The 26,436-nt window shown below is 42.7% G+C and overlaps 1 protein-coding gene across 1 annotated transcript in view; it reads right to left on the bottom strand.

Annotated features, from left to right (window-relative positions):
- Positions 1–654: 654 nt before the first annotated feature.
- PPIL2 (peptidylprolyl isomerase like 2) overlaps positions 655–26,436 on the bottom strand; it is a 68,423-nt gene continuing 42,641 nt past the window's right edge. The window contains exons 14-20 of the mRNA XM_050318414.1: positions 25,153–25,186; positions 16,725–16,842; positions 14,118–14,174; positions 4,519–4,591; positions 4,319–4,381; positions 3,699–3,838; positions 655–2,019 (exon numbers count right to left, since the gene is read on the bottom strand). Of these exons, the coding sequence (XP_050174371.1) occupies positions 1,926–2,019; positions 3,699–3,838; positions 4,319–4,381; positions 4,519–4,591; positions 14,118–14,174; positions 16,725–16,842; positions 25,153–25,186 (579 nt within the window). The 3' untranslated portion in view covers positions 655–1,925. The remainder of the gene's footprint in view (positions 2,020–3,698; positions 3,839–4,318; positions 4,382–4,518; positions 4,592–14,117; positions 14,175–16,724; positions 16,843–25,152; positions 25,187–26,436) is intronic.

Genomic DNA, 26,436 nt, shown 5'->3' with positions numbered 1-26,436 from the left:
CTGCACTGAGCTCTGCCAAAAAACTGAAGCAGAAAGGGAAGGTGGGCAGTTATCTCTGCAGCCTCCTGCTGCCACAGGAAACTGCCCCTTGGATCAATCTGCAGCAAGGACCTGCTGAAATGGGAATCCTTGCCACACCTCTGCTGCCTTCCTTGTAATTAAAAGCTCCTTTCCTTCATCATAATCTTCATTTTAATCTAGTACAAAAAAAACATTTTACCCTTATGGATTCAAGAAACTATTCCAGCTCTAGAAATACTGTGCACTTGATGACTCAAAAATGTACTGAAGTACAAGTTAGGTAGAAGGAATCAATAACAATTTATCATGAAAAGGCCAACCCAGCAGAAATAAGAGGTTCCAACAGGACAGAAGAAACTCAGCATTAGGAAAGTACCATCATACCCCTGTTCCAGTAATCAAACATGTTATTTCAAACTTAGTCGCTTAAAAATGTTGCAAAACAACCCCCCCATTATTCTTTCAAACTAGTTAGAACTTCCTATGATTTAACAAAGATGTAATCATATCCGCAGAGATCCCAATTCCTTACGAGCATCTTAAAAAGCACAAATGAATCATTTCCTTGTACAACAATCAACTTTGCAATGCCATGATCTTGGAAATGATAGGCGAACAGTTGAAGGCAAGCAGTCAAAAGAAAATAAAAGCATTTAATGTAAAATATTTTACCAAAAGTTTTTACAGCAATTTCATATAAGTGGAGTCTTCCCTTAAAACATGAAACCAGGAGTACAAATGTATTGTTCCAAAGGGGGTTAACAAAACTTTCTTCTCAGCCACACAGGAGGTAGGGAGGGCATTTCTCTCATCTGAAAACACTGAAGATGAACTGCAAAGTAACATTCAGGATCGAGCCTGCAGCCTCTAAGTGAAGGTAACACACAGATGTTTTGGGATTAAAACCTCACAGGTTGATATCCCTTTACTCCATAAGGCTTTATTACGATTCCTAATAATTTGCAGGCGTGCAACGGAAATACCCGAGACGCCTGTCAGCTATATTATGTGGTTTTCCCTAACGATGGGGAGCCTGACATCAGGGCAGACTATGGGGTGTGTTCCCCTGCAAGGAGCAGGCCTTAGGGGTGGCTCTTTCTATTCCTGCTCAGCTGTTCTAGGCTGTAGTCTCTGGGTCCTGAGGGCAGGTGTGAACTGGTGCATCCTGGCCCCTCTGGCTGTCCAGTGGCTCAGGGAAGGGCAGCCACTGGGAGCAACAAGTGGTGCAGCTACCCCAGGATCCCCATCTACATCTGCAGCTTCCCCCAGGTTGCTGACACTTTAACAGGTTCAGAGGGGGCTCGTTTTGGAGCGAGGGAGGCCCTCCGGAGACTGAGGCACGATCCCCGCAGGCCCGTGAAGAGCGAGAGACAAAGTTGGTCCTTGCAGAGAACCAGCAAGAGGCAGCTGGAAGGGAAGGGCAGGACAGGCTGGGGCCCCCGCACAGAGCCCTGCAGCAGCACGGGCGCCTCCCAGCACGTTCATTCATTCCTCTGCTTGGCACACTGGTCTGCTCTGGGGACCATTACCTGTGAAAGGAGCTCTTTCACCACCGTCGCCGCTCCCTGCAGGAGTGTCCTGTGGGGTTGGGCTCTGCCTGGTCCGCTGCCAGCCATGCAGAGAAAGGCTCCAGCTGATCCCTGGGGAGCTGGGCTGCCTGCTCCCTGCTTTGCAAAACAACAACACAACAGCCTTCGAGGAAGATGCAGAGTGGGGGACGAGCTCTCTAGAAAACAAAGCCACATTAACTGGCCTCAACAAAGCAGCAGTTCTCTTTCCCAGTGCAAGGGTAGGCCCGTGCCTTCCCTCCCCAGGACAGACTGTCTTTCAGGCTCTCTGGGGACACGTGGGAGGTGCCTTTTCTGTTGTTGCTGTGCTGCCCCAGTGCTGGGCTCCCCGTGCTGCTACCAGGAGCTGAAGTCCCCAAAGCCTGAGCTCTTTTTCTCTTTCTTCACAGCTGTGCTGGTTGAGGGCCCGTCATCCTCCGCGCTGCGCTTCCTGGAGCCAAAATGAAAACAATTCTCAGGGACTATTTACTCCTCAGTGAGACCAGGGCAGCTGGATGCCTGTTCTCTCCCAATAACAGCTACACCAGAGCTAGCCCATCCCTGGTCAAGTAGAGAGGAGTGCAAGCTCTGTGCCAGCACGGAGACTGCAGGGGGTTGGACATGGGGGCCCCTGGCAAGCCCAAAAAGAAAGAGAGTGCGTGAGTCTGTGGGGATGGTTTGGGTCAGGCTTTGAACACTCCCAGGAATGTGTACAAAGCACATTAAGTTCTCCAGGCTGGAGCTGAAGATTTAACAGCTGTACTTTTTTAGCATGGTCACGATGAAAACGTGAGCCATGAGTTCTTCCTACACCACCTCACCTGCACTTGTGGCAGCAAAGGGATTCATGAGGAATTAGGTATAAAGCAGCTGGCCGAGCTTTTCAGATTCTTTCCTGTTTCTCAAGCCCAGCCTGTTGCAGCTGCTGCTGCTGTTTGAGCAGAGTTTGCAACCCCACGGAAACATTACACAGCCAGCTCACGTGCTCTGGGTTTATTGTCAGGTATCAGTAGCTGATAGGGAGAACACAGAACCCTGAACCTGCCAAAGAGCTCTACGGACCAAACTCCCGGCGTCAAGGCAGGCTGCAAGGACTGAAGGTCCTTTCTATACTGCTTGGTCCTTTCTATACTGCTTGGTCCTTTGCACAGAGCCACATGCTCAGCCAGTGTTTCCTCTGTAAATATAGTGCAACATGTCAGCAGTTTTAAGCTAAACATAGTTTAAGGGACAAGCAATATTTTGTAACTGAAACATTTTACTGACACACCAAACTGACCCACCTGGGCTAACATATTTCTGTTCTCACAATCAGGCAAATGTCTGTAAGTCACGAAGGCACACACAAGCTGATTAAATAGCTGCCCAGATCTGTGTATGCATAAATACAGGCCTTTATGCAGACAGACAACAACACTTTTGCAAATGCTTTTAGAGAAGTCTACTAAAAATCAAGTGGAAGGCATTTATTTTAATTTTCCCCAAACACATGCTAAGCTGCTGCTCAGCCAGGATTCTGTAGTGTCCTTAGGAAAGAAAACAGTGCTGCCAATCCTGACAGGAGTACAAAGGGTGTCTGGGAGAGGGTGCCTCAGGATGAGCCTGTCCAACCAGCTGGGAGCTACTCAGCAGACACCCTGTGCTCCCACTGCAGGCCTGGGAACCCGCTCCCCTTTCTGCCCAGTCCAGCTGTTTGTGTGGCTGAACAGGGAACCAGAGCAGCAGACTGACAGGGGCTTAGGGAAACTACTTTGTGCAGGGGAGAAGTTGCTAAACAAAAAACATCTGCGGGACCGTGGCCTTCAGAAATAGCTGCAGAAAAGGAAGAGGATAAAAGATAGTGTGGGAAGTGACACCATACAGTTCCTTAGGGATTTCTGAGTTCTGGAAATGTATCTACAGCTCTGAAGTCAGCACATGCTGTTAAAGACCAACTTGGTCATGTTCAAGTACTAAAAGAAATGCTCAGTAACTTGTAATCTTGAAAAACAACAGGAGAGGAAACTCTTGACTGTTGGGACTACATGAAGGTGTCTTTGCTAGCACAAAACAAACATGTGAACAGGATCAGCATCCAGCAGGAAAGGAACCTAAAACACTCAGCAAAGATCAGATGGGCAGGGAACTCACGCTGCAGCCATGTTGATGTATTTTCCAATCCCCTGCCGGTAAGTTTTAGGAGTCTGGACTGCCTTCTGTGGTGGGACCACCTCAGCTTTTGTTTTGGTTGCTTCTTCTTCCTGCTGGAACTTCTCTCTTTCAGCAGTGACCTGTGGGAAGCAAAATATTCAATCTGTTGCAAGAGACAGAACAAAGAGAAAATGTCTACAATTCTTTGACTCTTTAAGCACTCTAAACCAGCAACAGGCACTGCTGTGATTACAGGGCAGGCTTTAGGAGACACCTCTCAATGGCCACTGCAAACAGGCTGCCCACAGCCATTACAAGAAGACTCCTTTCTTCTTACCTGCAGCTAAGCAGAGCCAGTGTGGACACTTGCAGGGAAGCCACGGGAAGCTGATGGCCTGGGCGCTGTGCCAGACTCAGCTGCAAGAGTAACTCTGCACTGAAAGAGTCAGGATGGTCCTGGCACACAAGGCACTGCTGAATGGCAACTGCTTAAACTTAGCTGGCAACCATATGGGCCAGGGGGCTGCCCATGTTCAGAGAAAAGGCATTAAGTTACAAAGTTCTCCGCAGAAGAGCTTTGGCCTTCCAAATAAAACAGCCAACCAACCAACCGTCCTCACCTGCGCGTCGGCCTCTTCATAGGGATCCACAAAAACAGTTGTTGTCTGAATTCGTATTTCCTCCTGGGAGCACAAAGAAGAACAATAATTCCATCTGCTGATTAAGTCGTGCCATCTCCCCCAAATTTGGTTTTGAGAAGTGTCAGCAGGGTGAGCAGCACTGCCATGCAAGGTCACAGCCCCTGGTGCTTCGCACGTACCTTGGGACGGTCTGTTTTTGGGTCACTTTCCACATTCTCCATAGCAGTCAGAGTCTCAAAGCCACCAACCACCCTGAAAGAGGAAAGACATGATATCCATCTGTCACAAAATATTCCTGCACCCTTACATTTAATATATCTAATTTATTATTTATAATTCTCTAGTAGATTTTAAAAACACCATGCTTGGGGAATGGAAAATCAGCAACTATTTGGAAGACCTAAGAAAATGTCATTTAGTATGGAAGGTAAAATTTTTTTCTCAAATATGGGATCTGAATTTAAAACTAAGCAGAACATGGAAAAGTCAAACACTCAGAGGCAAAGCAAAGCCATTTGTCCAAAAACCCTGGAGCCACACAAACCAGCCAGATGAAGAACAAGTCTCTTTGTTTTTTCCTTTGTTTTTAAATTGTACATCAGACTGAAGATGTTATCAAGAAGAAAGGGAATGGTAACTACAGCAGTCCAGGAGAGCAGTGACAGAGCTGTCTGCACTAGCAGCAATAACACAGAAAGCACAGGATTGCTTCAGGAGAACATCACAACCGTGAGCTCACGAGGGCTCTGGGAAGGCAGCAGAGCCACAGCCACAGGGTAATGCAGGACACTTTTCACTGCAGTTTTTACTTTGGAGGATGTCAGATCCCTGGCCTTTCACTTCTCAAGTCAACATATCCAAATACTTGCTTGAAAATGTTTAAGGCTGAAGCCTTTCTGAAGTGTTGCATGTTCATTTTCAAAAAAAAAAAAAAGTGTGGAACAATGGGAAACTTCCAGAAAAGCATATTTAGAAGGGATAAATGGGGTAAACCAGATAATTATAATCCTGTCATTCTGTCATCCATCCCAGCAAAATAATGGAATAGTGGAGACAGGACATGATTAAGAAAGAAAGGAAATAAGTAATAGCAATCAACAAGGCTTTGTGGAAAACAGTCTGTCAAACAACCTTCTATCACTGAGACAACAGATGTGGTTAACAAGGATAACAGTGTCCGTGGAACAGACTTCTGGAAGGCGGCTGATATTTCGATTGAGGAACCAGAACGATATGAGGTGAACACAGCACACATTAAATAACAAATTGGCTGACAGGTGTCAAAAGCTAATTTTAAACAAGAACCACTGAGTCAATACATTTCCAGAGGGGTCCTGCTGAGATCAGATCTTGGTCCCAGGGTATTTAACACTTTCATTCACATCAACCCCAATTATATTTGAAAACAGCTATTCTTAGAAGAGCAGTAAATAAAGAGGAAGACAGGCTGTGGATGCCAAGCGATCCAGATCCATCAGCAAAGCAGGCTGTTGCTGGACAACATCTGTTTTAAGAGAGCCAAGCCACATGGCCAGGAAACAAAAATACAGTTCATGTTGACGGCCGTGGGACAATGAGAAGCAGCTGTAGTTCTCAAAAACACTGCTCCTGCAGGCAGAGGAGTTTGGGGCCGGCAGCTCAGCGCTGAGGACAGGAGCTGGCCACCGAGGGCCCACGGGACAGGGCAACCCTGCAGCCTTCACAGGGAGCAGCTGGTTTAAGGCCTGATTGCTGGGATTACTGGGACTCCAGCACCAGCAGGCTGTCAAGGGCTGGGCAAATGAAATGGAGGAAAATCAAATTAGATGAAACTGGTGGGGGGAAAAAAAGTCAAACTGGTGGAATATATAGTGTTTTATCGCCTACCTCTGCTTTCATATCAAAGAAATAAGCAATGCCTCAACCGAAACACACACTGTATTCACAGGCATCTTTATACAGTTGTACCAGGGTATCTCACTCCCACAGGTGTTTCACCCTGCCCAGTCCTGCCATGGTATCTGCCCAGCCAGCCCCAGAGGAGGCCCCTGGCTCTCACCTGACACAGTCTCACCTGATCCAATGGAGAAAGAGACCTTCTACACCACTCCCCACTGCCCCCACTGCCCCCCCGGCTGGGACAGGCACTGAACAGGCACTAAAACCAAAAAGACAGAGCCCATCACAGAGAATGACCCAAGGCAGGTCAGACAGGGTGTTCTCAGCACGTGCCCCAGCACAACTGTCCTTGCTCACATTGCAGTGCTGCTCCAAACTTTACTCCCCGTGGGCGTGCTGATGTGCTCTAATCAGGTTGTGGCTTCTCAGAGCAATTAAAAACCATGTATGCAGGCTAGAACAGCCTCAATCTTCTGTGACTGGAGGGAGCACACCGGGGGAGGCTGCACAGGGCTTGGAGATCCTGCATGAACTTTGGAAAATTCATAACAAAAACTCAATTTTAAAATCTCCCTCCAGGCCAATATCAGATTTAGTTATAATACTGGTGATTAACACCCAGCCTAAGATGTATTCACTGTAATTTAACTGCCCCAAAGGAAACTTCTGATTTAATATTGGAGGATTTTCTAGCCAACAGCTCTACTCATTATCTGCTCGTATGTTTTCGTTTAATTAGGTTCTGATAATTTGAAATGGCCACATCAGCTAAGCACTGGCAATCTCAACTGAGTAATCCCTTAGCCCATAGCTAGACCTCCCACAATAGTAGGTCTAATGCACTTTGGTGATGCTCCCAGATCTTCAATCTCTATGCTAATTAAAATTTATTGGGAATATTTTGTCACTTGTATGTTTTAAAAGGCTGTGATAGACATGGCATTCACAGGTCAACAGTAAATGACCTAAATAGTCTTTTTTGATGTGATTGTAAAGGACTAAGGGGAAACAAGACAAAGTTGTTATGCCTGCAGAGCATGTCCTTCTCTTTTCTTCTTCACTTCTTGTCTCTCAAATGGAAAATTGCCTTTTTTTTTACATCCCTGCATTCTCCAACGTTTTGCACAGAGAGTATCTCTATGTGTGTTACAGTGTCAGCACAGTCAGCTCTCAGTATAGGTTAATGTCTTTAGACACTGCCATTATACCAATAAAAAATAAAACCTGATTTGAATACAAACCACCAGCTGAGAGGAGAGACCTCTGACCTGAGGGACTGGAAATAATCTACTGGTCACTTTTGTTCAGGGAGCACTTGGGAGCTTTGTCAGGATCAGGTTGGTGTTTCATCACTAAAAATTAATATCCAAAAAGGACAAGATCTGACAGCAAACATGACCCATCCTGGAAAAACTGAACTACACACTAACCAAGGCAGTCATAGGTTGATGTAAAAAAATTGATTATTTCAACTTAAGGTCTCAAACTGTAAAGGCTTTTCCAAGCTTTCCTCTGATCTAAGTAGAAAGACAATGTACATGCAAGCTCTTGAAACGTTACACGTTGTTATTGTCAAATCTCATGATGTTACATTGCAGCACTAAAATCAGTTTGATGACATGTAATGTGTCAAAGCCCCTGCACTGGCATCATTTACAGCAACTGCTTCTCACATAGTGAGGAAACAAACACACCAGAGAAGTTTTGGGGATTCTTTGCCTGTGCCACAACACATACTCTGGGTCTAAGAAGAAAAGCCCATGGACATCTTGCCAAGAAAAAAGCCCATACAAGTCATATGTAGAAAAAAACATTAGATCAGTACATTAAACCATTAAAAAAAAACAACAAAAAAACCCCCAAACCTCTAAAGAGAGAGCCATTATTTAACAGTATTCTAATATTCAAAGATTATGCAGACTCCAGAAGTCCAGCTAATATCCCTTTATAGTCTTTTCACGTGCTAAACGTGTGACACAGACAGTGACAGCTCCTTGTGCTGACCTGTCTTGTGCAATGTCATTTGTGCCAAGCTGGGGACCAGCAGGGAAGGGAGAAGGACAGAAACAAATTTAACCTTTTCCCCTGCTTCTGACTCTGTTCCTTTTATAAGGTGCCACTCATGGTTTGTCCTAAATTGACTAAGTGAGGTTTAAACAGATGTTCAAATGACATCCTACAGGGGGAAGGGTAACACCTTCAAGACACCATTTACATTAGAACAACCAGTGAAACCAAGAGTTTGCTGTGTGCTTCCACTAGATGTTGAACGGAGAAAGGATGATCTCAACTATATATTTAGCTCAGCATCCCTGAGACAGCTTGTATTTTTAGAGGAGCTTGATAAATGTTGCATTACATCTAAGCATGAATGACAAGGCAGGCACACTTAGGGTTTTTTTTCTGTTAGCATAGGAATGAAAACAAAAATCTGCCCTTAATTGTGCAATTCTGTTTTCTTGAAAACTGGGTAAGTTAGCACTGGATATCTTTGCATTTCACATTTAGATATGTTCTTAAAATCTTCCTTCCTGTCAAGGCTCCTTTATGTAGCCCAGTAACCTTGCTTCATAACCACTGCCAATGTCTCTGCGTGGTGTTTGAGTGAAATATCTGGAGCAAGCTCTATCCATTTGCAATATGCCAGTGAAGGTCTCGCTGTACACCAGTTAATGCTGCCCAAAAGAAAAGGGCATCTCCCTCATGGGTGATGACGGTCTCAAAGACATGTGAACCTATTCCTCATACTTTTGTTTAGAAAAGAATGATAGGAATTAAGCCTTATGCAGTGGTGGGGATGGCAGAAGTCCAGGACAATAGTTTCCTGGTCAGAGGATGATACAAGAACAATGTCTGGACTATTTAAAAAAGCACTTTGAACTAGAAACAGAAACCAGAAAGAAACATTGCTGTATGTGTAAACACATTCTGCCCTTAGGGTTATTTTTATAAAAAGGAGAACATATATTTATATACACACACACAGAGAACAGTACATACATGCACAAACACGTACGATCAGGACAAAATGTTTTCTATGCACACACTCAATCTGCAATGGAGGCAGCAATCCCAACGTGCAACAAGAATGCAGCCAAAATATCTCATAAGGGCTTAATCTAGCAGGTGAGACATGGTAGTAAAGAGTGCAGAAAAAATCAAACAACTCAGGAAAACGCTTTTTGAAACTAGACTCAACAGAAGAACTTGGCACACAAGGACTTCCCTGCTTTGGCACAGGTCCCTCTCCAGAGACAATACAACTGTTTTGGACGTGACAGCAGCCCTCATGCAGCTCCAACAGCCCAGTGCTGGTGTGCTGAGGGGGCCACAGCTTCCAAAGGAGGCCTGGCTTCTTTTCCCACCTTGCTCTTCCCTCCTATCCCAGTGTCTGGGGAGCAGACTCTGCAGTGCAAAATTAGGTCAGGCTCCCAACACAGAATCAGCTCTTCTGCTGTCACACAATTTCTCCATTCTTCAGATGTACTAAAGCAGAAGAGCAAGAAGAACATGAGTTTTCCAGCTTGGAAGCCATTTGGATTCACTGATTCAAACCATACAGGGAATGTTGCAAGTGCAAACTGCCACTGTGTTATTTACCCTACCTGGGTAACTGAATAATGCCTGGCACTTGTTTTATGTAGATAATTACTTTAGAGGACAAGAGTTACTTTCATTGCCCCATTCTACATAATGGCAGTAGAAAGCATTAAAGGAATACTTAATAGAGAGTGATACTGATCCCAGGGAAGAACTCTCTTCCACAAAAGCAACTGGCAAGGTGAGAAGGGAAGAAAAGAGAAGACTAAGCTGAGTCAATGTCAGCTACTGACTGATGCTTTCAATTTGACCAAATCTGAGGTTTCCTAAACCACTTTGTTCATTATTTCTGGGAACAAGAGAACTGAAGAATGAGCAGCAGAAACCTCGAGAGGCAGTAAAAGTTATCCACCTAAGCAGGTATGTGCAGCCACATACAAAGGAGAAAGCTGTCCTCGACACACTCGTCTCTGTCTCAGTTGCCACTTTCTTTTCTCAGTTCTTGACAAACACGAGTGATGCTCTAATGAACACACAGAACTACTGCTTAGATCATTTACAGCTTTGCCACTCTGACCACAACACTTTGCTCCCTTTACTGCCCTTTGTTTTATCATGTCACATACCTACAACCTGTCCTCATTTTCAAGCCCACCATGCTCTGCTTGTCCTAAATCTCACCCAAAATTCCGAAAGCATTTTTCTCCTCCTGTTGAACACCTTCCACTATTATTTGAAACATGCACTTTTTAATGTGTCTCTTCAGCTTTGGAATAGGCTTCCAAAAACATCCACAAAGCAATTTCACTTTTTCCTGGGGGTTTCTTTTTCTGAAAAAAGTGTAAACTGGTGGTGGAAGGTAGGCTGAAATGGGTCATTGTCACAACTTCCCTGTCTCTTTTCTACTTACACAGCTCTCAGGGACAGAAATGATGTTTGTAAGTCTGCTTATAAAGAGTAAATGTAGCAGGTCTCTGATCCACCAGAGCTGTGGCACATTGGAAAAACAGAAAATGTAATAACAACAGGGATGGGATGTGCTTGCAGAGCTGACAGGAATCTGAGCCCATCTGTGGGTTTGGCTGTAATGTTCCTGTAGCTCATGCAGATCACAGCACAGCTGAACTCCTACTTGTAGCAAGGTAAGGGTAAGAAGGAGGCCCCCCCCGAGAACCCAGGGCCGCAGCAGGCAGGACCCTCCCCATGCAGCAGTTCATCCCCTGCAAATGCTTCTCATCCGCTCTGTGCAGAGCAAATGCATGTTAGTTGGTTTACATGATTTGAATTTCTAAATTAAACCTCTTACCAGCAAGCTACAAGCCCAGAAAAACCACCAGTTAGTTTTCATGTTAATTACATCATGCTCTAAGTCAGGAGAAATAGTAATTACTAGAAATGGTAATTACTAATTTAATCTCGGCAGCTCTGCTGGAGCAGGAAATCCATGCAGCCTCCAAGGAAAGGTATTCTTCTTCCCCTCTCTGCCTTTGTGTTTGCTCCCCATCCATGCCAGATTATCTCCTTTCTTTTCAGTACATCCATCCTCATCACTGCCATGGTGAGCAGCACAGTCATGACATGATGCCTGCCCTGTCCTCCAGCTGCACCCTCCTCCTGAGACTTGAAAATTCCACTGCACCAAGCCAGACACGTCACCTCTTCACAGTCCCCCTGCCCACACCTGTTTGGTGTGTTTTCCAAACAACAGCCAAACATCCAACATTAATAGCTGCTCCTATGCAAAAACTGTGTTTCAAACCAGTGTGGACATGAGTAAGATACAGCTCCAGTGTTCCATCCCACACAGGATCAAAAAAAACCCAAAGAAAGGAGTGGGGAATGGTTGCTCTTTCCTTCTTTTTTATTCTCCAAAGTATGGAAAACCTGCTGAAAAGTTCTATACAAATTACAAACAGGTCAAATTGTGCTCTCCAAGATACCTATGTGACATTAAGAGGAACTCAGCAATAGCTGAGGGTACAGTTCAGATCAGAGTATTTAGGTTTTCATATTAACTGAAATAAGTAATCCTCAAATCTGTATGAGAGTCACAACAGGCCAGTAAGCATCCAATCAAGACAATCCAATTTAACACTGATGGAAACAAAGAATTCTGATTTCATGGGTTCATCCTGTTCTTAAATCTAGATATTATTCCTAGATATGGTTCCCAGCCATTATTGTGCTCTACAGTCTAAGATCAGATACAGTCACCAAATCCTGGAATCAGCCAGGATCTAAAGTAGCAAACTGAAGCTGAAGTTTCACTAGAGGTACAATCTCTGGCATCTTCTTTTATGGCTTTTAAAAACAATGCAGGTAAAAACAGTTAAAGGATTCTGATGACAGAATATAGCTCTTAAGAGCTATGCACAGTCAACCTTTTATATTAAATTTTTAGGTAAATTTGATTATTCAGGAATTCAATTTGTAGAATAATATAGAGTGACTGGAATACATATATCCCAGTATCTTCATTTTTTACATTCTTTGAATTAATCTTTATTTACATGCAAGTGAGATCAGAGTAAAATTGACCTGCTCTGTGTTCATACAAAGATGTCTCCCAGTTTTCATGTAGGGAGCCAAATGTGATTCTAAACCAACATTTTTTATAAAGTTTTTCCATTATATTTCAGTTAAAAATATTTGCAGCGCTGAGAAAGCAGCACCACTTCTTTATTCTGGCAGATTTCTGTAGTAACAAAGACAATTCACAAATGAAGACGGTCTTTGTTAAAACTGCAAAAATCTCTGCTAGAGACACTTAACCAGACTGACCTGGATTGAAGTAATTCCTCTCTAAAGGGCAATGTACAGTGTGAAACATCATCTGAGCTCTTTGGCTCATAAGGCACTTGAGGTATCAGCCGGTGCAAAGGCTTTTGGGAGCACAGTCCCTGCACCCCCGGGAGCTCAGCTGCTCTGCAAATTCCTTCCTGGGGAGTTATGGTAGAACTGGAGCCCGCTCCAGACACAGCAGAGACACTGCAGGACTATACAGGGCGCTCACTGAAGCCAGGCTGCAGCCAGAACTGAAGAACAGGCACATTTTCAGCTGAGCTGTCCTAACCCAGATATTATTTGATAAGGTGGCCAGCTCAGGTTAACAGCATTACTGTATGGGATTTGAAGGGATTTTTGCAAGGTAGACTCAAATTGTAGCTTGAGTGAAATTGTCTTAAGACCTAGGTAAGGTAACTCCTCCAAGAATATACTGGCTCTCAGCTTTTAGTGTTGGAATTTGCCTTATTTATCTGTTTCCACTGAATGACAAGGGAACTTTGAATTTTTCTAGGACAGACCTGAGAAAGTAAAAAAGAAATACATTTTCCAGGGTGCAATTATTGAAGAATCAGTATTGGAACTAACAGCACAAAAATAAAGTGCCATTGCATTGAAGCATTTTCTGCCCTCAAGAACTTGCAGGCAGGGAAGATGGGATTAAATATATCACTTTCACTGTACAGCACAATTGCATGACATCCAATCAAAGTAAACAGCACATGGTTTTATTTTCAATTGCAATTTATTCCAAAAGCATACAACTGAAAAGAATAAAAAACCAAACCTCCATTTAAAAAGACTGTAAGATTCTCAGGAACTACCAGTGCAGCAGGTTAGTAACATTCCCCCCTCCTACCGTGCTCCTGGGGATGCTTTAGAACACTATGCTTGGCTTGGTAAATACCATGTACCTGCAGCAAAGAACAAATTTTGCCCTCACCTGAGGGCTTCACTGGAAAAGACTTTCAGAAGAGACTTCTTTGTAAGGAATGAAGTTCCCTCCCTGTCTGGGCATTGGTAATATCTTTATGTACCTGAACACGTATGGATGTACACACACGCACAGATTTTATACCAATGAGAATTGTCAGGAATAAAAGAAAAGGACAAAAAAGAACAAAAGGGACCAAAAGACCTAATCTATGCAGAAGCCTGCATGTTCTGTGTGTGGCATATGTTCTATGCCATGATGAAGAGCAGTCCTGTCATGACTAATTTTCCAGTTGATGGCTCATAAGAGGATGAAAGCAGTATTGAAGAGGTGATCTCCTGTGTCCCAGCAATTACCATGCACAATTATTAACATGGTTCATTCCTGTGTTCATGACTCCTGGAGGGCCACCCACAGAAGGGAAATAAGGCAACTTACAGTGATGGAAGGAGGAAAAAAGGCAGGGTCTGATGACTGGCACTGATGTGATGTTGTCCACCTACTCATGACCAGGAGAACTGGATTGTGAGCTGGGATTTTGCTCCAGTTCAATGACAAGAGTCACTAGATTCTTCTCCTTAGGCTTCAGACACACAGGAGAGCAACTCTGCTATACTGCTGCCTGTAGTATCCTTCACTTACCTTCCAAAAACTGTGTGCTTCTTGTCCAGATATGCACAAGAGCGGAATGTGATGAAGCTGGAAAGAATAAAGACATAACAGTTACCATATTGTCCCACTGACCCTCAACAACAGCCAGGAGTGCTTAAAAACAGAAGGTTTATGAAAAAGCTCTTGGAGAAAAACAAGCCTCCTCCCCTCTCTGGTTCCTCTCTGGGAGGCCTGCTGACAAAACAGCCTTTAACTCTTCAGTTTTGTGGGTTTTGTCCTGGACTTCTGGAGTTTTGACTTCTCACTTTTACACCTTTATCCCTAAACAATACTCCAACCATGGGGCCTTGCACCAATTCCAAGACGAATCTGAGCATCTGCCTCCTTGGCCACGCAGGCTCTGGGAAGGCAGGGAGATGTGCATCCTGCTTGGGAAGAACATTTCTAGTACATGATAGGGAGCCTCTATCCAGCAAACACAATTATATGACAAAACAGTCTCTGCAGTGCAAATTTTTATTTTTTGGATATTTCCTTTTTGAGTTTCTCTTCCCTTCAACTGGCCTGTTGGTGATCCATTTCTCCTCTGGAGAAAGAGTAAACTTGTGCTTCAGACACAAACACCCCAGAATACTACTTCAAAGTGTTTAAAGTAATGAAAACCCGTGAAGCTTGGATTTTTAATTAATTGGACTTTGAATTCGGGGGGCTGTATTCTTAGACTTTATCATGGGAATAAAATACAAATCCAAAGCAGTCTTTACTACTAAAACCTCTCCCTAAAGCTTGATGCTTCTTTGGAAAACCTGGACTACAAGTGTATGAGACAGAGGTTTCCACACTGCAGTCTGCAGCCCACGATGGCCTGTCTTGGCTGGACATGCAGTGCTGGCTCTCCTCCCTGTCCCCATCTGTTGCGCTACATAAGAGACAGCTAAAAATATATAAGCATTCCAAAACCACTTTTCCATATAAGCAACTACCTCAGGAAGGTATATGATTGCAAATGGGAGGGGCTGTAATGTGCTAGACAATCTATTAAGACGTAGAGAAAAGTGCTGAGATGCTGTACAGGATGCAAACTCCTCCACGGGGCACCACTTTATTCCTGGATATCCAATACTTCAAATCATCATGTGGTCAGTTATGTAGCATTGTAATAAAAAAAACCCTGAGCTGTAGCAATTATACAGAGAAAGCTTCTAATTCATTACTGCAGTCAAACTAAAATTAACAGAATTAATATAATTCAGGATGACCCCAGAGGAGTCCTGAGTATTACTGAAGCATCACCTTGCAGAGGGGACACAGCTCCCTCTGTCCTGCACTGCCTGTCACCTGGAGAGCTATTCCCACAGTTCCCAAGGCCACAGCATTTGCCAGAAGTGTCTACATGCTACCTAGGAAGCTTTATAAATATGGGCAGCTGGAGTCTCTTAAGGACTTACATATAAAGGAATTTCATCTTACATTTGCAAATTTTAGGAGAACATACAATCACATTTACAGCAGCAAATGTGACTCAATATGGCACATCACTCATGATCTCTGTAACTTCTGTTTCTAGAATCCCTGCTTTTTTGTTGGCTTGGGGTTTTGTTTGTTTTTAAAAAGAAAAGAAGAAATAAGTCTCTGCTCTCTCCTAATTTAGCACCTGAGTGCTGTCAATAACATTCAAATCCAAAATAAGTTGTACAGCAACTTGATCCTGCAAACTGCCCAACATGGGCTTAGCCTCAAGAATGCAAATAAGCCTATTAAAGGCCCTGAGACGAGCACTTGTGTTTAATTAAAGCAAAACACACTGCTGCAGAGTTTATAAGCCATAATAGCATTTAGTATCGTGAAGACCAACACCAAGAACTCCCTCCCTTCCTCCTCAGTCCCAAGACACAGTATTGTACACACACAAACACTCTCTTACTCTCCTTCCCGCTGCTCCCAATAAAAGAACAACTTTGGAGCAACCAATAAATAGTTGGCTCAAAGAGACAGAACATTTTCAAAGGATGGCACCCATATTAATGTTACATACAAACAAGGCTATTACAACTTCAGTATCTTTACATTTCCTTGGGGTCACTTCCTCCTTCTTTATGCATTTTCTCCTCATTTTAGTCCTCATTCTGCTTTTGTACATTGAGAAACAAGTTATTATGAATCCCAGACCGTGCACTTCGCCATGTCTGGGTTTAAACATTTCAACAGAGCAGAACTGTTCCCATTCACTTAAAATCAGGTGACTAAAAAGAAGCAACATTTTCACAGAGTGTGTTTCACTTCACTGAGCCCTTTCAAAAAGTTCAATACAGGGCTAAATTTAAAGAGAGTCAATAGGTACGATCTTACAGGGGTAACACTGGGGGGACACTGACAAAAACAAACAAAAACTTCAAATCATAAAACCAGCAAAGACAAATTAATGATGATGCAATAAATCTGTGGGTCTTCTTGCCGTGTTTCACTTGGATTGGTAAGAGCAGCCGTAGCCCTGACTGGAACATGCAGCACCCGACAGAGTACTTCACTTGACTGCATTTAAAGAGTAGCTCATAAAATGTCATTTGTTTTCTTAACAGAGTAAGACACAATGTCCAGAGGGAAACAATAAAGCACAAAAGGCAAGTGACTACTTACAACTGTGATTTGTTTGTGTTGGGTCCTGAATTTGCCATACTAAGAACACCACGTCCCGTGTGGGACAAATTGGGCTTGAATTCATCTTTGAAGGGTTTTCCCCAGTAAGATTCTCCTCCTTAAAAAAGAAAAGATGATAGAAGAACAATGTTTGCTTTCATTAGTTCCCCACTGTGTTTTGTAACAGGCACTGACATTAAATTCAAGGTTTCTAGCACTTGGATCACTATCTGTGTCATACATTGTTACCTCATCCCTATCACTAGGCCAGTATTTGAGCTCGACCTTGAAATCTGATGTTTTCAAGTGGCAACAAAATTCTGTGCCTTCACACTATCAGCTGCAACAGACCACACTGTTTATCAACAGCTTTATGTATCCTGTGCTAAAGAACTGTCAAGGATTTAATTTTTTACTGCTGGTCCACCGTAATTTTTCTCCTTTGAGACATTAAATCTTTAAATTGGCTTTCTGACAAAACACAGAGCAAAGAATTATTAGTTTAATTGTGCCCTGAATATAGCATTGCTTCCAGAAATAAAATATCAGGGAGATGAAATGCATTCATAGAATCAACTAAGGATAGGAGCTATAAGCTCAAATGCTTAATTTCCAGCTAAACAATCAAGAATGATGACACACGGTCCTCCAAAATAAAAGGCATAAATTAGATATTTGGACTAGATACCTGGATGATGTGAGCACTTAAATGCAATGAAGTCAAAAGGGCGACAAAACTGCACAAACCCCAGTCCCAGCCCTCCAAATCTGATTTCTTTTCTGTGACTGTGGACAGAAAGGGGGTCTGGCAGAGCTCTCCTCCTGGCTGTCATTTTTACATTATTTATGACAGATCTGACATTTTCATTTGCACTTTCCACCAGGATCATTCTTAATAAGAAAAACGAAGGCTGAGATGAGTCATAGTTTTACAGTCAAATCCATAATCCTGTTTGACAAACCATGAAAAGTATTTCACCTTAGGACAGTATTAAAAATAAAACAAACAAAAGTCTCCAAACAGACAGCAAGACTGGTCCATCTGCAGAAGAGGCTCAAGAATCCTCTGGAGTAAGTGCATCGCTGGTGCAGCAGGAGGTCAGTAAAGGATCTGTGGTGCTCAGTGGCCATTTGCACATGTAATAATACACAGAGGCAGTTTGATGATACGGCTGCACAGGCAAGAGCAAACAAAAGCAAGGAAGGGAACAGCCTCCTACCGAAAACCTTACCCAAAAAAATCACAAGAGTGCATTACATGAGAAAAGAGTTTCAGATGATACCACGAAAACAAAGCTCCACATATGGACAGCTGAAAGCAGAACTGAGTAAGTGAGAAATTTTGGAAGACACTGACCCACTTAAAATCCCAATTAATCATGTTCAAAAGATTTATTAATAGAGTTGAGTGTTGCCTGCCCTGCAACTTGACAAGAGGTGGCAAAAGGGGACAAACCCCCTAGGGATTTCCTGTAACCAGGAGCAGAGGAGTGATTACTTCCACAACCCTTGGCTATCCAATATTTTAAGATCAGCTAAATTATGTCAGCTTGATCCCATATGCCAGTCTTTTCCAGTAGTGGGTGACAGGCATATGGTACAGCTGCAGCCAGCTCTACAGGCATTTGTGCTGGCTGAAGTTTTCAGAGGATACAGGACATGAGCACAGCCCGTTGAGATGGGACATGGCAGCAACTGGCCAAACCTGTGAGTCCGCTACAGCCTTCCCAAGCTTCCAGTACACAGGGACTGTAATTCCCATCCTGGAATTACAGTTCTGTCAGGCTGTTGAAAGAGAGTGGAATCAAGCCTAAAGCCTTCACCGGTCAGAAAAATAATTCAAAAGGAAAGAGAAAAATTGTGAATGACAGAGACTCTCTCTCTTTCTGGCACAACAAACAACCAGACCCAAGAGCTTGCAGACAGGAGTAATGAGCCATGATCCCTACGTTTTGAAATATTTATTTTTGTATAATTTCATTTTGGATCATGCACTGCAGGTCAGAATTAATCCCACACGTGTGAAGGCTTAACTTTGGTGCATTCCAGTTCTCTGCAGGTAAGTGCTAATATTTAATGGATAGTTCCAGCAGCCTCTGCTGCCCTGTCTGGCTGCCATACAGCCATTTGCCAGGCTAATTCTGTCTGCCCGGGAGCTGCAGCGAGAACAGGGAATGGCCTGCGCAGAATTTGCCTAAAAGGCCAGACCTATGAAGGACAGAGCTGAAGTGTCTGTGGAGACCAGGCAGCAGTCTGGCAAAGGCACTCTGACAGCAGTGCAGGCATGGCCTGGGGATTTTGGTGTTGGTTTGTTTCGTTTTTTAAAATAATTTAAAGAGAATGCTTGCTTTTTTTTTTTTTTTTTTTTAAGGAGAAAATCCCAAATAGCCTGAATATGCTTTTTGTCAAACTCTTGCTAACCTCTGGAACTGTTCCAGTCTTCAAGTATCTGCTTGAAGCAGGACTAGACTGAGCAAGCCAGAAGATGGCAAGATGCAGGCATGCACTTTTTTAATTACTGAAACCCAGCATCACCTTCCCTGTGAAGATTAAGTGCAGATCCCTCATCAGCCTAGTGCCATGGCAGCACAGTGCCTATCAGCTAGGGGGGCTGCAACAGGGATTTTTTATTCTTATATTTTACTCTCTATGTTAGATCTCAGTGTAACCTTGGAAAAATCACTCACAGGCTGCAAACCTAATAATACTATTTATGAGGTGTTTGGAAGGATCTAGCAGATTTTACTGTGTTTAATCTCGACACAGCTGGGAGGTGTGGCTGTGCCATTTTCTTGGTTTCCCGAAAGCAGGATGGATGCAGACAGGGGAGGTGGGAGCACTGTAGTGTCTGGCTCCTGCCCTCTCACGTTACACTCCAAGTATATGCCATAAAGAGAGGAGGCTCCTCCTTATATTTCCCAAATCTTCCTCAGAGCACACACGGATGGCTGCTGACTATGTATGGAGTCAGGATAAAGCAAACCCCTCACCCCAACACTGATGTACCAGCCTACAAGCAAAGCCCACGGAAAAGAACAATTTACTCTGGGTGTGGGATTCACAGCTGGCAGCACCGCCTGTCACTTCACCTTCCTCTCAGCTTACTCCCTGATAAGATTATCTTCTGTGCAAGTGGTGCCTACTGGACTTGCAAATGTTTCTGAGATCCTATTACAAAAAGTGTTGGAAAAAAAATTCAGGGGGTTTCTGTGCTAAAAATCAGAGGAGCTGTCACGGCAGCAGCCATGGCCTCAGCAGGTACTGCCACTGGCTGGAGTGGTGCTGGGAGTACTTACACCCTAACACATGGGGATCTCCCGTGTGCACAAAGCTGGAAAGGTGCTTGGGATCAGCCAAGAAACACAGTGGCCTTCAACAGCATTTAACCTGTTCCATGTCAAAGTCTTCAGGAGGAGAAAGAGTTTTTGTACAATTCCGTAGAACAAAACTCCCAAGCCTACTCAGATACCCAAGGTTCAAATCTGAAGGAAGTTGGGAAACAATTCCACACATTTTTCACTAAAAAAATCCTTCTCTTAAATTAAAGAGGTATTTAACTCATTCTCACATGGAGATGAAAAGAGACAGACCACACAACTCTTAAAAAATATTAATAATTTCCACGGCTATCCAGAGCGGCAAGATACTTGTACTTAATATTTATTTAATGTACTTAAAATAGCTTGTACTGAAGTGTGGTTAGTTATTCAGTCTCATAGCTGCGTCTTGTGCTGACAGTGAACAGGTGAACAGATCTAAACTGACATCTGAAGCAATCACACATTAAGCAACTATCCAGAAAAAAGCCACATTTTCAATTATCTTTTGACCTAAACCAGATTACTCTTTGGTAGTTTTTGTTTCTACTAAAGGCATTTTCAAAAAAATTATGAGGTAAAATCACAGCATTTGTACAACTTTGTTGCAAGAAGCTGAGAGATGCACCTAAAGCTTCAGAAATGTAGCATTCCAAAAGACAGGTGTGGGCTGGGAATCATCATTCATGACAGTTGTGATTTTAAATAAATCCTTCCTTTTTCTGGCCTAAAAATTGCTAAGCGGTGGTAAGGAAGTGGGAGGGCTCTGATTCACAAAAATGATGGCTTACTTTCTGTAATTTTCTTCTTGTCATTTGGAACAACGAGGTACATAATAACATCTGACACTTCTGCAGAGCTTTCCAAGTGAGATTCTGGAATCATTTTGCAAATATGAAAGCCTCAGTTCAGGCAGTAAGTGCTTCTCTCCTGTCAGCTAAGAGGACATGGTACTCTTAACCCCACATAGCTGTGACTGGATTTGCAGAGGGGCTGCAACATGAAAGGAGTAAATTCCACATAAAGAAGTCTTGCTCTTGCCCATTTGCTGAGCTTCAGTCATGCATGAAAAGGGGCTCTACAACTGATAGAGTTTAGGAACTTGCTTTGTAGGGACATCACATTGCACTGAGTTTGTCCACAGCCCTTTGCTACTGACATTTCAGAGGAGCTCTTGCTGCCAACTAAAATGCAATTCCCATCTCCCAGTGGTATTTTATCTCGGGACTTTTACAGCTGTTTTATGCCTCCTTTGTGGCCAACAGGATTCATAAAAGGACAGAGGCACACACAGGCTGATTTGTGAAACCTTCCAACAGGTTGCAAGTCACAGTGGCTGAAAAATGCCTGTGCTGCTTTGAAAACATAATACTTTGCATATAGTTTCCCCTTTTCATACCAAAGGGTTAGGATATTAAACCTATTTTTCCTACATGCAAATTTTCTTTATTTATTATATTTATATAAATATTTACATATTTATTATTTCTTCATTTATTATTATTTATTTATTATTTATTATTTGGATCACTGAAAATACAGAGCAGCTGCTCCACTTGCACGACCATGAGTTAGAATTACTCACAATGTTCAACCACTTAGTTGTTATGAACTGTAGGAAAAGAGATAAATCACAAATCTAAAATTCATTTTCAAATAATAAATCATTTCAAAGAATGACCATGACTCAGCTTATTGCTCTGAATACTGCCTCTATGGGTGGTTATTTTGTTAGAAAAGAAATAAGCTGCTGCAGCACAACCAAATTTCTCCCAGTAGCCTTATGAAACATTAAGTTGAGGGCTGTAGAAAATGAGCCTGGTCCTCCAAACCAGTGTCAGAACTGTGTATCTGACTGTTCTGGGGTGCAAGTTAGCCAGCTATGCTACAGTAAAACTATTCCCCAGTGTGCTATCTCAACTCCTGGATGGCACAAGGCTAATTCCCACCCTCCTCCATCCCAAGGTTCACTGCTGAGTATCAGCTGTCCTTCACACTTCTGCTGGGTCATGGTTAGTTTTAGCCCGAAAGAGACTCAAAAAGGACATATTGGGGAGCTGAAAACCAAAGTAAGCATCAGTGCTGCTTCCAGAGAGGACTGTTTAGCCAGAGTAGCCATGGAGGAGGATGCTCAAGGACCACCAGCTTGGCATTTGCCTCTGTGAAGTGCTTCCAAAACACAAGCACACCTAATTCAGGTGAGCTAAGAGTACAGCTGCAGTCTGTGTATCTATGACTTGTACCCTTGTGTCATGTAGTACTGAGTGTGCCCAAATCCATCCAGAAGATGAACAGTCCTGGCCTTAGTTAGCAATGGAGTAGATGATCATCTGAGCATCTGGGTGTTGCAACCATAAACCTGACACCTGTTGCTGAACATGGGATGAATGTCAAATGACAGAAACAAAATGGTGGGAAGATATTTGAACAAGTCTGTTCTAGTTCCTGAACTAATGAACAGGAATAATTAAACAGAAGAAGAAAAGTATATACAGGCTTAATGTACCTTCCATGCATCAGTTTGGAAAAGGTTTTTTTTAAAAAAAAAACGGCAAAAAAAACCAACCCAAACCTCTTAGCCAGAGGCCATCAGTTAAGGCAGAAGGTTCTGTGTGGAAGGGGAAACAAAGTATGCTGTTTTTTCTGAAGTCTTCCTACAAAAGGCCTAACAGAAACAGTTTAAAATACTGGCATTTAAAGGGTAACCTCCACATCACCCTCCCTATTGCTAACTGAAAATCTGGGAAGAAAGCCCCATTCTATTCTCATAGGCTTCTCTGATATTACAGGAGTCAAGTTATTTACTTTTAGAGACCACTAAATCTTATGGACTTTTTAGCTTTCAAAGATGCATCTTTTTTTTTTCCTTCTAAGAAAGTGAGTCAAAGAAACACTGAAATTCTTTCCAGCTGCCAAATGAAATAAAAAAGAGAATTTATCCTGCAGATAACATACAGGTCCCAGGTAAAAAGGGCACAAAGTACTGAATCCCAGTGCTTTACTCCAAAGCTTTCCTAAGATGAATGCCTGTGAGCACATTAACAAGGCACAAACCAACACTTTCACTCCAGGGGAGCCCAGGAGGGTATCACTGTATCTGCCAGGCTCCAGCACTGCTGCTGAGCTGCACCTTCCTCTGGCTGTGCTGTTGTGCAGGGAATATCAAGGAGAGAGCATCAAGCCAGACAGGCCCCTAGGTCTGGCCACCTTCTTACAGCTCGACAAACACAAGTGAAAATTTCTGCCTCGCAGTGAAGAGCCCTGGATCTCTCAGGTAGTCAGGAACAAAGCCTGACAGACCACTTGCACTCTGTGAACTGCCTAAGCAGATTCATCTAAGAAAGTATTAAACACACAGGCATGACAGCTCCAGAGCAATCCAGCAGTCCACCACCTGTCCATTTAGATTTTCTTGTGATATTATCATATTTGATAAGTGATTAAGTAAAGATACCAAAAATTCAATTATCTTCATAAAATAAAAACTATTCAGTTGCAAAAAAGACACTTGTACTGTTTGGACTCTATAATAATTGCAGTCAGTCTCTAAAAATTTGCAACACTCTTGCAACACAAGTGTCCATTTGTGCATACACTGTTCATTTTATTAGAACTTTAATAGTCCTGACAGATGTTTGCAAGACATCTCGCCTGCAATATATTCATATTTAATTAAGAATGACACAGAGGAAAACAAGATGGAAAAGACTAGAGGACATTAGACTTGCTTTTTTTTTTTAAAGTATACATGTAGAAGGATTTTTCTCATATGGGTTGATTTGCATTTCACTTCCTACTGGCTTTGCCAATAGAGCTGAGTCTTGACCTTCAGTGCAGCAGCGCTGCCAGTCCTCTGCCACTTGTTAATTGTGCTGTCTTACAGCACTTTTAACCATTTGCACAAATAGAGACAGGAATGACACCAGCAAGTTCATTTTGATTCCACAGCAGGATCTGAACTCCATCCTGCAAGAGTAAGAGGTGTCTGAGTCAACCTATTAAATCTCTCCCATCTCCTGACACCTTTTTAATTTCTCATTTTAAAAGATGTTCCTAATTATGTCTTTTGGGATTTGAACTGAAACTTTCCTTATAAAAACTCAAATTGCATTTATTTCGACAGTCCAAGCATAGATGGTAACAACTCTTGTTAATGGGCTTTTGCCATCAAACACTGAACCTTTAACCAGTCTCAAGTCTTGCAACGGTTGATTATTACATACACTGTAAGAAGAGCTGTTGGGCAATTCACACTAACATTATTTACAAAGTAAATAGAGCTGAAGTATTTACCAGCTACAACAACACCTTTCCTGGATGACCTGTGAGCACACACAGAATACAGTGCCCGTATACAACACTGTCATGAACTGGAGTGGAAAGGCACAGAACCCCACAGGACCAAGCGAGGAGCTGGGGACACTGGTGACATCCACAGGTGGGGAGATAAAAGGGGAAAGTGGAAAATGAGCAAATTTATAGCAGCAACTGGAGATGTTACAAGGCACATCTCCTGCAGTGGGCAATGTTCTAAGGACCTTTCAGCTGCTCTGGCTCCTGACCAGTCCTGATTTGACCGTTACCAGACCTCCAGCTAAGGGAGGAAGAACAGGCACAAGAATTTAGTAACAGTGATCCTTAAAAGTTAGAGAAAGAGCAGCCTGAGCTTTACAAGGCAATTAGCTGGGAGAACAGATGGTATCTGGCCATTCACCGATTCTGAGAAAGGTCTCAAGTATTTCATTAACATTGAATTTGAAAGCAACTTTGCATGAATGTGTTTCTTCCTTTGTTCTTTGACCAGGAAGGCCAGCTATAAAATCATTATAATTTTCATTTATTTATTTTCTGAAAGAAAAAGGAAGCAAAAACCCAACAAGAATTCTCCATGGAAGAGTGCCCAAGCTTTAGACTTGAGAGTACATTGGCTGAAATTTTTAACATGGGCAATGTGGTCATAAACATATATCAATAAAACTTCTGCTTTAAAGTAAACACAATGTACCACATAACACATTTAGAGAATTTTAATTTACAAAGTGTCTGGAAACAAATGTAACAACACAGCACACAAAGTGAAGACAGTTTACTGGATTCAAACCCAACCTCACCTGTTCCCGTTCCAGTAGGATCACCTCCTTGGATCTGCAGAATTAAAATTAAATCAATGTTACATTTGTATCCATGTGAAAGACATTAAATATAAACCATAAAAGCCAATGTTGTTTGATTTTCTTCCTTCTATACCGTGTCATGTTGACAAGTCAGCAAAAAGGAAATAATTACTATTTACTTGGAGCTGCTTTTATCAGCTGGCTGTCATCCCTTATGTTTCTCATCCAAGAGCAGAATGACAATTTTATAAAATTGTCTCTTGTGGGTAAACATGGAAAATAACCAGTCTCAAATGGGTTAACCTGATCATCCTTTCTATTATGTGCTGAGTCATAACCCGCTTTTTAACTGATGATGCACTGCTTTTGGAACTGAAAAGGCTTTACATTTTGCCACCAACCCTCCACATGAGGGAAGGCAAGAAATGAGAGAATATGGAATACTTTTTGGATCTGAATCTGTATTTCCCCGTATCCCCCTCACTATCTGCAGTAGAAACCAATGTGAAACCAATCTTTCAGCAACACAATTTATCACTGTACAGGCAGGATCTACAAAAATAATATTCCATATTCTAATGGCAGTGGAGGGAGCATGACATGACCAGTTTCATACTAGTAGCACACAAGCACAATTTTAGCTGTGAGTTTAACTATGAACTGAGATATACAGTCCTGTCAGAAGAAAAAAAAGCTTTTTGTAGGATGACAGGACGGAATGTAACATCCAGTGATGTTCCCTGAAAGATGTGCTCTGCCTTCAGGATCAAGCTGTTAATTCTTCTGAAAGGAAGATACAGGGCAGCTACTCTATCCTAAACTGCCTGGACTCTATGTAAATAGAGATCTTCCATTATCAAAGACAATGTTCTGGGAGACAAGGTGCTCTTTAACTCCTTGACAAAGAAAACCCAAGCACCCAGTCCTGGAGCACAGTCAGGAACAGATGATCTGACAGTATCCAAGTACCACAACCCGAAACAGAAATTCAGCTGCTTTCTAAAGTTTCATCTGAACGGGATTTCAACAGGCCACAGTATTACTTATTCAAATTAGCATTTCCCTCTCTCTTTCCCTCCTTCTGTTCATTAACAACCCACCCACAGCTTGGGGGAGACAATAAGAGCCTTGCCAAGGCACTGACTCCTAAAGGCTTTGTTTGGAAGGCCAGCAAAAGCAATGCAGTGATGCTCCAAGGGACAACATCAGTCAGAGACAACTGTTAGGAAGACTAATAAGTACTACCAAAGTAAGACACCTCTAGTTCTCATGGTACATTTA

The sequence above is a fragment of the Myiozetetes cayanensis genome, unplaced genomic scaffold (genome assembly GCF_022539395.1).
Source record: "Myiozetetes cayanensis isolate MyiCay16 unplaced genomic scaffold, myiCay2020 scf21, whole genome shotgun sequence".
Classification (NCBI taxonomy): Eukaryota; Metazoa; Chordata; class Aves; order Passeriformes; family Tyrannidae; genus Myiozetetes; species Myiozetetes cayanensis.
The sequence above is the reverse complement of the archived record's forward strand: the minus strand, read 5'-3'. Positions and strand labels throughout refer to the sequence as shown.